At 54.6% G+C, this 12,869-nt stretch overlaps 2 protein-coding genes across 2 annotated transcripts; one reads left to right on the plus strand and one right to left on the minus strand.

Annotated features, from left to right (window-relative positions):
* Positions 1 to 5,472: 5,472 nt before the first annotated feature.
* On the minus strand, positions 5,473 to 6,503 carry CLPS (colipase). Its single transcript, XM_071578433.1, has 3 exons — positions 6,417 to 6,503; positions 5,691 to 5,813; positions 5,473 to 5,610 (listed from the first exon to the last, which is right to left on the minus strand). The coding sequence occupies exons 1-3, from the start codon at positions 6,501 to 6,503 to the stop codon at positions 5,473 to 5,475; spliced, it is 348 nt and encodes a 115-aa protein (XP_071434534.1).
* Positions 6,504 to 8,816: 2,313 nt separating this feature from the next.
* Positions 8,817 to 12,827, plus strand: LHFPL5 (LHFPL tetraspan subfamily member 5). Its single transcript, XM_071578927.1, has 3 exons — positions 8,817 to 9,375; positions 11,658 to 11,894; positions 12,224 to 12,827. The coding sequence occupies exons 1-3, from the start codon at positions 8,964 to 8,966 to the stop codon at positions 12,238 to 12,240; spliced, it is 666 nt and encodes a 221-aa protein (XP_071435028.1). The 5' UTR covers positions 8,817 to 8,963; the 3' UTR covers positions 12,241 to 12,827.
* Positions 12,828 to 12,869: the final 42 nt, after the last annotated feature.

The raw sequence follows: 12,869 nt of genomic DNA on the forward strand, positions 1-12,869 counted from the left end.
AAGCTGAAGGCAGGAGTGCATTGGTGGGTTTTTTCTCACAGATCTGCTGTTATGGTAAGTTTGACGTCCCCAGCTGTAATTTAGACATTGATGTCACTTGTGAGAAACACAGAGTTAAAACTACAGCCCACTTTAGGGGAAAAAAAATTGTTTTCCGGACATTTCATTTTTCCCTCTCTAAAATAACCCAGGTGAACCTTGCATTTTGGTTTTAAACATTTCCTACCCAGCCTCCAAAAGACCTTTAAAATTCTATTTACAAAAATATATATATATATTCTGGGGTTGCAGCATCAGGAAACCACGCAATTCTGTCAGGCCCCTGAAAAATCCCATGGAACCAACGGCAGCAGTGAAACAGTTCAGCCTGGTTTGTTCTTGTACTACAAAAATGGTAGGTTTGTTTGCTTAGAAAAAACCCACACAAAATACATGGGAAGAAAGTACCAGAACTGCTTTTTAAAAAGATATATTCCAAATCACTGCTACATCAATGCTGGACCTCTCAGCTCCCTCTGCTTTCTTGGGTGGTGAGATGTCCAAAATGCCCCACTTGGCCAGTGCTGGGGTCTGTCCTGTTCACCCCCATCCCTGTAACACAACCTGGAGGAAATCTGTTCCATAAATAATCCTGTCTGGCTTTGGGGCAGCTGCCAGGGGTACTGCTTGTTCCCCCTCACCATCCAGCTGGCCTCAGCCCCGCGCCAAGCCCCAAAGGACGGCGAGTCTGGGGAAACTCTGGCCCTGCACTGGAACAAGGGAGCAACACCAAGAAACCTGCCCTGCCTTGTGCTGGATCCCAAGCACCTTGTGTGAGGTAAGTGCAGTGGTTCCTGAAAGAGAAAAAAATTAAAAACTAATAAGGGAATATTTTTATTCATCCTTGTCTTTTGCTAAAAATAACCAGTATTAATCTGCCTTGAGAGCAAGGGGAGGAGAGGAGTCCCCTCACCTCAGCTTCACAGTGAAGAGCCACATCAGTCAATCTCTCAAGCCTTGGAGAGTGGAAGAAATGGGTTTTCTCCTGGTTTCCTTTTGTGTGTGGCAGCACAAATCGATGGTCCCAGGACAGATGACCCATGCAAGATGCTCCCTTAACAGGAGAATCAAATCCATCATTTTCCCCTGGTACCCAGATCCTCGTTGCCTGTTTGGAGGATCAAAGCAGCTTTTTGCATCCTGATGATGCCGTGGCTTCACCCACCTGCACCCCCTGGCATCTACACCCCTCCAAGGGCCCAGTTTGTCACTGGCACAAGGGTGCAGTGTGGCAGAAGACTGGCGTGGTCGTGAGAAGTTGTGTGTTTATGGGAGGTGCAGCCGGGTGTTGCACAACAGGCAGCAGAGTACAGGAGAACACCGTGTCCTTGTCACTGGCCGTAGGTGCAGCTGCACTGGCAGCAGGAATGGATGGAGAGGGGGAACATGAGGGGATGGGGAGGATGGAGGCAATAGGGCAAACCCACTCAGTTGGCATGAGGGTATTTGACCCAGGGGATGTAAAGGAGCTGAAAAACTGCTTTCTATATTAAATTCCCCCCCCAGACTTCCTACTGAAAGGCCAAGGAGGGATTCTTGGTTTAGTACTGGAATGACTGGCCAGAACCAGCCTGGGGTGACCCCTCTGATCTCTTCTGAGGCTGCAACACCATCCCTCTCTTAACTTGGACTCATAGTTCCTACAATGAATTTTTAACAGCAGAGGGGCAAAGACATCCCCTGCACACACGGGGACCACCAGAGCAGCTCCAGCTCCATCACAGGCCTAATCCTGCCCCATCCTGCAGTATGGCTAGGGCTGGCTCTTTCCACGTGCATTTCCAATCCATAGATTACCAGACTGTGATCCAAATCTTGGTCCTGTTGCAAAAACACACTCTTGTCAGCAGACAGGGGCACCTTCAGCCAGAGGCTTTGCCAGGGCTCAATCCATCCCTGTATCCCCATCTTCCCTATGACACTTCCTTCCAGACACCTGGGACAGCTATTACCAGCTGAAACGACACAAATATTTTCCCAGGTTATTTCTCCTTTGAGGAAAGGGGGGGAATCCCTGTGCTCCCCAGCTGGCGATGAGCAGCAGAGGGGTGGGCAGAGTTCAGGGCTCCTCCAGCCTTGCCTGAGATCCAGCCCTACACGAGCAAGGGCAGGATGCAGCGGGGCCAGAGCAGGGAGGATAAATAAAGTCCGGCTTTGCTGTCCTGGCTGGTGGCCACTTCCAACACAAAGTACATTCCGGTCTGGACTTAACGAACTGTACCAGCCTCCGCTGTGAAGGGCGGATGGCTGCGGGGGGCTGGGGCTCCTCGCCACCCCACTCGAACGGGGGTGCCAGAGTGGGAGGGTGCAGGCTGGTACCCCTTTCCTGTGTTGGGGGCAGGGGCGGCAGGGGATCCAGTTACCCCGAGGACACTCAGCAGCGGGGCTGCGCCCTTGCAATGGAGATGTTCCTGCCAGAGGGGTCTGAGGCCCCCCAAACAGTCCAGGGAGATCCCCTCCGGGTGCCCCAGCGCTTGTTGGGTGCCCAGGGAGACCCGCGTTGGGAGTACACCCTGCAGGGACATGCACAAGCGTCCCTCGGGCAATGCATCCCCCCAAGCCCCGCCAGCAGCTCCTGCGGCTTCTTCCAGGTGGCTCCGCCACCCCCTGGAGCCGCAGCCCGGCAGCTCGGAGGAGCTGCGGGGGCCGGGCCGGCCCCTGCCCCTGCCGCTGCCCCGGCCCCTGCCCCTGCCCCGAGCAGCACCGGGCGGCCGGGCGCGTTGCCAGCGCTCGGCGTGGGGACGCGATGTCCCGGCCACGGGAGCGCCGGGAACAGCCTGACTCAGCGGCCGGGGGGGCCGGGGGGGGCCGGGCAGGGCCACCGCGATGGTCCCGCTCGGTTCCCCTGGCTGGTGAAGGGCGGTGTGGCCCTCGGCATCACCTCCCGCATCCCCCTACCGCATCCCCCCCAGCAATGTCCCGCGGCATCGAATCCCAGCGTCGTCTCTAACACCCCTTTCGGCATCCCCGAGCGCACCCTCAGCAACCTCATGCCACACCAGGTATCCCTCCAGTATCTCCCCTCCCACCCCTGGGGCTGGCCTGCTCCCCTAGCCCAGCTCACCTGCATTTCAGGGAATTGTATGCTAAAAATACTCAGCAAGGGGAATCCCAGCTCAACACCACCCCCACAAACTAGCTATTGCAAAGCATCCAGTGTTGAGCTCTCCCCAGGCTGATGCAGCACATCAGGTCTGGCCTTGCCCTCTCCACATCCCTGGATTGCACTAATTAATTCTTCCAGCAGTGCAAATTACTCAGTCTGAGGATTTTTTCCGGTCTTGCCTCTCTGGACAACATCACAGGGGGCTCATGGAGGTGTGTAGGGTGCCTGGATTTCCCCCAGGGACACCTCTGCATCCCTCATGTCCCACTGGCAGCCTCCACTACTGTCCCAAGCTGGACAGTCCAAAGCCACAGGGGCTTTGCTGCTGCAGGCACAGGGCAGTATGGGCAGACTGGGGCATCTCCCCGAGGATTTGGGATTCCCCAAGCCCCTGGTGCTGACTGGGGTGTCTCATGCCCTGTGAGGATGTGCTTCATCCCCGCGGCTCCTGCCTTGTGCACATTGTGGCCACCTTCAGCCAAAACCCACCCTGGGATACTCTGAGAGGGGCCACTGCCCCTGGGCTGCAACAGCCACTGCCTTGCCATGTCCAGACCAACACTGTGGGGAAAAGGCATATGGGGCGGGACACAAAACCCAGAACCGAGACCAAGCAGGCAGCCCCAGATGCCTCCATGCACCCCCAAACACATCTGTGCACTCCCAGATACTTTTGGGCAACCTCTTAGGCTTAATCAGCTCAAGCCTCTCCCAAAGAACAGGCATCCCCAGTGCCCTCTAACCCAAACCCCAGGAGCCCCTCTGGCCTGGCTGCAGGATTAGGCCCATTATCACACCAGTCTGCAGCAATCTGGGGTGTATTGTGTGGGGGGACATGGAAATAGGTCTGGTCCCCCACCAAAGCTGGGTGCTCCAAGCTGGGTGCTACAGGGCTGCCACCTGTCTGAACTCCACCATGGGGGCCAGAGGCAGCTCAACACACACTTTTTTTCTTGGAGTGTTTTGCAAGGTTGGGAGTGGGGCATCTTTGCAACGCTGGGCATTGGGTGGGCACACCACTGGAGATGCAGGGAACTGGGGGCACATGGACACCCTGAGATGGGCCAAGAAGAAGCATCAGCACATCTGTGAAATTAAATACAAATTAAGGAGAAAAAAGAGGATGGAAAGAAGAAAAGAGGAAGAAGAGGAAGGGGTGACGTTTTGGGAAAAAAGGGGTTAAAGCAGTGCAGAGGAGAAGAGGTGAAGGCCAAGGGCTGGCAGAAAGGGGGGAGGAAGGGGGAGGGGGGAACATGTTGGGGACCAGGAGTTGGCTGAGCAAGGCTGAGTGAGGACATCCTGTACCCTCGAGTAAGAACAGCCAGGGGGTGGGGGAGCACCCAGGAGGCAGGAGGTGGGGACACTTGTTCGAGAGGAATGTTTGACACACCTCTCTGGTAAGCATAGCATGGGTGAACAGGAGGGGATGGAGTTGGACAGTTGTGTGCAATCCTGGTGATGGGGTGAGACTGGGGAGGGTCTTCAGCTGCCCTCCACCCCAATGTACCTTCAGTCTCATACTCCTCAATGCTTTGTAACCAAGGATGGTTAAACCCCAAGCAAAGCAGGCAGGGAGGAAGGAGTGCCCCCATGCTTGTTCCCCTTCATTACCCAGGGTAAAGTAAGGTCCCTGCTGGGGGCTGCATCTCCCATGTGTCCCCCCGACAAGGAACCTTGCGCAGCAAAACCTGCCTGCACAAGGATGCCCTGCTCATACCCTCCTTCCCAGCTTAGGTTGCCCCCATCCTAGTGCAGGGTGCCCCGATCCCCAGGGTTGGCAGCACCCCACATGCACCAGGGGCCCCTTCCTGTGTTTGTTAAGACATGGTGAGTCAGGCGTCTGGTTTTCAGTTTAAGCCAATATTTACCAGCTGAGAGCTGCCAAAATAAAGCTGCAGCTTCATCAGTAAATATAGGGCTGATATGGGAGGCATGTTCATGTGTTCCCCGCCTCAGCACAGCCACCCCAAGCTGCTCCCTGAAATCCTGGGGCTGCTGCATCTTCCTCTCCCCTGCATCCCCTTGGCTGACACTCCCCCTGAGCAGAGCTCACCCCGTGGCTCACTGCTGGCCTAGCCCAGATTATTATATGATTTCACACACATATAGGTAAAGCTATCACGCCCCTGTGGCTTTTTCCAGGATGTTCTGGCCCTGTTGTCCCCACCCGGGGCCAGGGGGCCTATGCTGAGAGAAAACACTGGCTTGCAGCTCAGCAGAAGCTGCTCTTTACTCAAATTCTCCCACAGCCAGATCCAGGCATCCCTGGGAAGGGGAAAGGCAAGGTAGCAGGGGCAGCATAGGGGGGCTCCAGGGGGTCTCTTTCTTCACCACCACCTGTAGAAGCCCCGAGGGTCCTTGCAGACACCGAAGTTGCTGTTGGTGATGGAGCCCACGATGGTCTTATCAGCATCACAGGTCAAGCCGCTTTCACAGGGACATTTGTAGTAGACTTTATAGATATGCTGTAGGGAACCAATACACAGTGCAGTGTCAGGGACATGCCCCTAGCCCCATCCACCCCTGGGAGCAGGGAAGCACATACCTCTGGGGAGCACTCCTGGAACTCAGCTGCCTTTGGAGCACATCGGGCCAGGCTGAGGCCACTGACTCGGTGGCAGCAGCCGCTCTTGCACTGGGTGCTCCGCATGCACAGTTCCCCTATCTCCTGCACGACAAAGCAGGGACTGAGCACCAGGTCCCTCTCTGTCCCCCTTTGATCGCCCCTTAGCTGTGGGCCCAGGGGATTTGGGTGGGTGTCGAACACCAGCTCTGCCTTTTTGCTCAGGCTCAGCACCACTGCCAGCATGCCCAAGCCTTCCACTCTGCAGCATTTCCTCAGTCTGGCCCCAAATGCCACCCACCGAAGTGCTGCTTTCCGTGGAGCAGGGCTGAGACACCACAGGGAAAGCGTCTGCCCTCCCCAGTCCCTGTGAGTCACCCAGGGGGACAGTTCTGGCAGGCTCAGGATGAGCTTCACTCTCATCCACTTTATGGCTTCCCTGTTCCTTTACACAGCTGCTTTTCCAGGCTCCAAGATCCCTCACAACTTTGGAAAATCTAGTACATCATCCCCACCTCCCTCAGTTTCCCCAGGAAAAATAAGTTTTGTGCTTGGTGTCTGCATCTGTCACTGTGGGGCTCCCCCATGTACCTGTTGCCAGACACCAAAGCACCCCAGACACATCTGACCCTCCATGCACTGTGTGTCCCATTGCAGCACTCGGTGCCCTCCTCAGCTGTGCCAAGATCATGATTAGTCTCCTCTTACCAAGTTGAAGATGAGCCCTCGCTCCTGCGGTGCTGACAGGGCTGGGGCCAGCAGCATCAGAGCCAGCAGCAGGCAGGCAGGCACCATGTTGGCCGTGGTGGGCTCGCTTGTACCTCCACCACGGAGCCAGCAGGCGCTTTATAGCTGGAGTTTCCATCAGCTGACGTGGCTGCTCCTATCACACCTCAACTCGTGGCATTGGGGCAGTGCTGCACTGCCCATGGCAAGGAAACAGCCATACCTGTGCTGCCGATGCTACCAGGTCCTGTTCCCAGGTGACTGACCCCCACTGGTGATGTCAACCTGCCCTGTGGCAGCTCTTTTGGCCAATGTGAAAGGCAAAATAATGGCACTCCTATGCTTCCAGTCCTCCCTCCTCTCCCTCACCCCGGAAGCAGCGAGGCGTGGAGGTGCGATTCTCTGAAGTGTCCTCCTTGCTGGGCCCTGCTCTGGTGGGTTCACAGGCAAAGTGAGGGCTGGTGCCATGGCAGGAGCTCAGCTCCGCAGGAAAGCACCAGATCCTCCATCGCTCAAATGGCACGATGTCAGATGCCAAGAAACCTGCTTGAGAAAGCCCAAAGCATGGAGGAGAGAGCCCAGCCCTCTACAAGCATCCTGCTGGCCTTGATCGGGGCTCCAGAGCTCACCAAGGCCCCCAGCCCATGGGCCAGAACCTCACCCTGTCCTGCCAAATATTTGCTCTATGTTTAAATGCTTGGGGGATGCAGCTGATGAAAGTAACAGCCCTGGGAAAAGTACAGCTTTTCATGCCTGTGGTAGCTTGGCTGTCCTCAGCAATGATTAATGAGCAGGCAGCCCTGGCCTTTGACAGCTGCAGGGGCGATGCCGAGGCTGACGCTCGGTGTGGGGTTGGCTGTCCCACTGCCATGTAGACTCGTCTTCATGACAGGAGCTGAACTTATGTGGTATCTTGGGATATGAGGCAGATGTGGCTCTGGGGGAGAGAGGTCCCAAGGTGGCTACAAGTGCCTGCAGCTCGTCAAGGCAGGCTGTGGGGCTGCCCATGCTCCTCTGACAGCAGGACATGGGGGTTGCGCAGAGACCTGGCTCTGCCGCAGGTGCCCCGTTAGCAGGATGAGCAATTTCCCTTTCTGCAATGAAACTGTGGGGATGGTCCCCTCTGTCTGCAGCCCCAGCCAGCTCTGCGACTGACAGTGATATCTAAGTTTTGAGATGTAACAAGAACTACTAGTTTTGCAGTGGAGTGTACCATAGAAACTACATTGGAATACACAACAGAAACTACATATAGCTGAGCCAAATGATTTAAAGGGACTAACCAAGCAAAGTAAAGAAACAATGAAAAAGGGAACTGAGGCAGCCAGCCAAGCAACACCCAGTTACTCTGTAACCAGGTGTATTGTCTTAAAGAACTTCATAAGGCAGTCACTTAGAACTTTGGGGGCTCCAGACAGAGATGACCACCAGAGATCCCAGTCAAAGCCCCTCAGAGAACTTATGGGAACACGTATATACGCTAATAAGTGTTAGGAAATGTCATGAATATGTAACAGGAATGCAGGGAACAAAAAATGAATAATGATGGGATGCTGACATATCAGCCATAGTGAAGATATCTCTGTGTGAACTGATACCTGGGGCACTCGGTGTGCTGTGATCACGCAGCGTGTTGTAATACAGAATGTCTACCTGCTAAAACTCACAAATTGAGTCTTAGCGGTTTCTTTAAGACCCGATTTTAGGCAACAACGGGAGGTAAAGGCCTGCAGCCCACCAACCCAGCAATGCAGCACCCTATGTACTTGCCACCAGTGATGGAAGACCCTGGTGACACCGGCTGGGAGGCCAGAGCGGAGCAGCCAAGAGGGCACAGAATTTGGGACACATCCCAAGGCACACAGCAGAGTCCAGTGAGATCCTGAGGCTCAGGCACAGCCCCTGACACATTCTGGGGCACGTGCTGGGGGACAAGACGCACCCTAGAGTGTACCCCAACATTCATCCTGGGACATTGTGGAACATCCTGGGACACATCCAGGGGTGCACGGTGCAGCCCAGCACATCCTGACATGCATCCTGGGTGTGCAGGGCACATTGCAGGGCACACAGCACGTTACTGGGGGCACGGTGGGGGACAGAGTGAACCCCTGAGCACACAGCAGGGCACAGGTACACTGTGATGCACAGCCCAGGATCACAAGGTGTGTCACAGTGCAGATGCTGGGGTACACATTCGGTATTTCGGCTTATCCCCAGGGTGCATCGTAGGGCATAGGGTGGAGGACACGGGCAAATCCAGAGAGAGCATTCCAGGGACACAGGGCACACCCCCGGAGCCCGTTCCCGGGGCCCATCCCAGGACCGCACCCTGAACCGCCTCCTCCCGGTGCTCCCGGCTCCGGGGGCGGGGGTCGTGCCGGCTCCTCCCGCTGCTCCCGGTTCGGTGGGGCTCGGGGCAGGTCTCGCCGCCGCCGCTGCCGCTCCCCGGGTTGGTGCAGCCGCCGCCGCCGCCGGGCGGGGCCGCGCCGAGCGCGCCGGGAGCGGGGCCGGGGCCGGGGTCCCACCATGTCCAAGCTGCTGCCGGCGCAGGAGGCGGCCCGGATCTACCACACCAACTACGTGCGGAATGCGCGGGCCATGGGAGTGCTCTGGGCCCTCTTCACCCTCTGCTTCTCCATCCTGATGGTGGTGACCTTCATCCAGCCGTACTGGATCGGCGACAGCATCGACACGCCCCAGGCCGGCTACTTCGGCCTCTTCTCCTACTGCATCGGCAACGCGCTCACCGGGGAGCTCATCTGCAAGGGCAGCCCTCTCGACTTCGGCACCATCCCCTCCAGTGCCTTCAAAACTGCCATGTTCTTCGTAGGCATATCCACCTTCCTCATCATTGGCTCCATCCTCTGCTTCAGCCTCTTCTTCTTCTGTAACGCAGCCACCGTCTATAAGGTGTGTGCCTGGATGCAGCTCGCAGCAGGTGAGCAGAGCTGGGGCTATGCCAGGTGGGGCTGGGGGCTGCCCACGATGCGATCAGAGCTGCTTTTCCCTTTCTGCCCCCACTTCGACTCTGCTGGAAGGGGGGCTGGCCCGTAAAGAGACATCTGTTTTACCTTCATGCCATTTGCTATCCCTTACTGGTTACCAGGAGGGAGTTTGTAGTGAGTAGAGCCTGTCAGAGCAGCTGAGACACAGCAGACTCACTGCGTGTTGCGCGATGCGTTTCCCGGGTGGTGCTGCTGCAAAACCGCGTGGCAGCCCCGGCCCAACTTACCTGGGCGAGTTTCTCTCCAGCCGATGCTCCTGCTCAGCCCCACCGTGGGCCTGTGGTTTCAGAGTGTCAGTTCGAGAGCACAAAAACCCCGCGGGGCTGTGGCATGGGGCTCCCTGCTGTGTGGTTAATCCAAAGAAATTAAGCAGGGAGGCAGTGGTAACATTTTTAGGGCTCCTTTAATAACTTCATGAGCTCAGGGAATGATGTATTAGGAAGATGGAACAGGAGGAGGCGACTGACCGTATGACTTGGTACCATCACACATATCCCCACTTCTCTGCTCATCACTGTGGATCTCCAGCCTTCCCCATCTCTCCCCCCATGCACTTGAGACACCTGGTAACCAGCTCCTGTGTTTGGTCAGGGCCTCAGCTGAAACCCAACCCAGCCCTTTGCTGATCCTGAATCATTTATGCCACAGCGCACACAGGGAAGGGACAGCCCAGCTGACACCCCGTGGGAGGTCCATCAGGGTTTCACCAGTTCCCAGCTATAAAGAAGCTCAAGCAAAGATTTAGATAAGAGGCTTGGGGCAGCTCAGCATCCTGGGGAGCTGAGCTGGAGCAGGGGAAGGCTTTGCTGTGGTATTTGGGGCTTTTACCTGTGTTTTTCTTGTTCTGGATGGGGGAAGAGAAACAAGTCACAGGTGGCTCTGGCCAGGTGAACAGGTGCTGCTGCATTTTAGGAATTATTTTACAAAGGGGGCAGGCTCAGAGAGGATCCATTTCCTGGCCTTTGCTGTGCACCTGGGTGCATTTTCACAAAAATTATTTCTTTTCAGCTTCCCTCATTCCTCTGTGCCTCTCCTCTCAGTTAGTTACAGGGAAAATTAATTAAATACAGAATAAGCCAGCTGCTTTTTCATGAAGAGAAATCTTCCCTGCAGATGAAGGAAGCTGCCTGCTTGCCTTGCTGCTTGCTTGTCCCCAAGCTAAGGAAAATGAAAACATCAGCAAAGGACAAGGCAACTGCCTCAAAAGTGTTTTCTGCTTTACTGAGCACCCAGTGACAGAGAAGAGGCAATGGTGTGGGGCAAGGTGCATTTCACTGCTGCAAGAGGTTGCAAGATGTCCAGAGTGCCCACCATGGGGTTGTTTCTTGTGTGAGAGGAGTTGGGAACAGCCCCACATCTACACCAAAACATGTAAAAGACCAGTTACTTCCATACTCTGCACCAAGATAACAATGGAGGATACAAAGGGCCTCTGTTAATCACGTCCCAAAGCCTTACAGATGAACTGATCTCTTATTCCAATCCCAGTCACTCTTCTCGTCCAGTGAATACAGCAGTTTGTCTGAGCACGTGGGGGGTGAAAAAAAGCACTTCTAAGATTTTGGAGCATGAGCTGCCCTTCAGCAGCCTGTCAGCACCGAGGCTGTTTCAACTCCTGTGGCAAAGCTGCAAAGGTGACATGCTGAAGGCCCTGTGGCCAGGCTGGATCAGCTGTCGAGGTCACGGGTGCACTGAGAGCAGTTGCAGGAGGAGCTACTGTGTCGTGGCTGGGCTGAAACCACCACAGCTGAACAAGCAAAATTAATCTGCCTGCAAAGCTGCTGCTGACGGCGGCTCTACCTTAGCAAACTGTATGTTGAACTCAGCTACTTGCAGGGTGCTAGCAAGGTTCTCCATCTTGCACAGACTAAACTCACTCCAGTTTTGCTCGGAGAAAACATTCCTTTGGAGTGATATGGCCAAGGATGCATAGAGAGGCAGGAGAGATGTTGCCTGGGCAATGCAGTGATGGGAGATGCTGCTGCAGCACATCCTTGACTTGTGGGAGGGCAGCATGCTGTATCCTGCTCCTCCCTGGCTGAGGAACACAGCGGAGCCCATGGTGATGGACAACCACAGGGCCCCTTTAAGCCTGTGAGCCAGTCTCTAGTACCTTACCTGTTTGCAGCACTACATTTGCAGCCATGCTTCTCCACTTCCAGTATCAGCTCAGGAGACAACTCGTGGTCACTGTAACATGTCCCTCTTCCTGCAGCTGCTGGGCTGATGATCGGCTGCCTGATCTACCCTGACGGCTGGGACTCGAGCGAGGTGAAGCGCTTGTGTGGGGACAAGACAGACAAATACACACTGGGTGCCTGCACCGTGCGCTGGGCCTACATCCTCTGCATCATTGGCATCCTTGACGCTCTCATACTGTCCTTCCTGGCCTTTGTGCTGGGGAACCGGCAGGACAACCTCCTCCCATCCGATTTCAAAGTGGAAAATAAAGGTAAAGGCAGTTAGGGCTGAGCTCTGGGGCCCGGTGCTGCCGCAGTGTTTCAACTACACAGCTTGTTGCTATGCTTTGGGAGGATGGTGGTTTCCTCCCTGGCACAGTCATCACACTGCTTCGTAGTGATGGCAAGCCAGCACCAGGCAGAAAATTGATGGAGAACAAGGCAGGAGCCCAAACTGACCCATACTACCTTTCACAGGCCTGGGGCTTTCTCCTGTTTGAATTGTTTTATCCCTTTCAGAAAACAAACCTGCAAAACACACACGTACTTTTAGTTTTATACCACACTCCATTAACACTGCAATTATCTTTTTGTTTTACAGAAGAGGGAAATGACTGACAGAGCTCATCACCATGAAAGTGATACCTGCAGACTTTCACTGTTTCTTCCCAGCATACATAATGTTGCTGTTGCATTCTGACTGCTCAACGATTAATGCTGGTTTCGGTGCTATAGTCACACTGGTTTTATTTGTGGCAAGAGGAAATAGTCTTTGCTTTGCCTCCCAAAACTGGGAAAACAGAAACCCTTATCAAATGACAAAAAAAAAAAACAAGCTTAGAATTTGAAGTCATACTCCATTTTGCAACAGCTGCCTTACTCTCTTTGTTCCCAGGGACACCCAGAACTCTTCTTCCATTAGCCTTTTTCTTTAATGTGACTTTTCTAGGAGGTTTAAACTTAAATACTGTGGATTTTCTACAACTGTTTTTTTCACCCATGGGGCTGCTCTTGGCTCACAGCTCTTGTGGAGTTTATTTGATGGGAAGAGCTCAAACTGGACATGTTTTTTTTTTCTGAGTCCATCAGCAAGAGGGGTCCTGGGCAAGAGGGGAAGGGATGGTGACTTGCCTTTTTTTGGGGGGGTGGGGGTGGTTGTACACCTTCTTTCAAGGAACTTACTTACAAATTAAAACAAACAAACAAACAAACAGTGTTTTGGATTTTGTGCTAGTCTCTGCAAAAAC

Source organism: Pithys albifrons, chromosome 28 (genome assembly GCF_047495875.1).
Source record: "Pithys albifrons albifrons isolate INPA30051 chromosome 28, PitAlb_v1, whole genome shotgun sequence".
NCBI classification, from domain to species: Eukaryota; Metazoa; Chordata; class Aves; order Passeriformes; family Thamnophilidae; genus Pithys; species Pithys albifrons.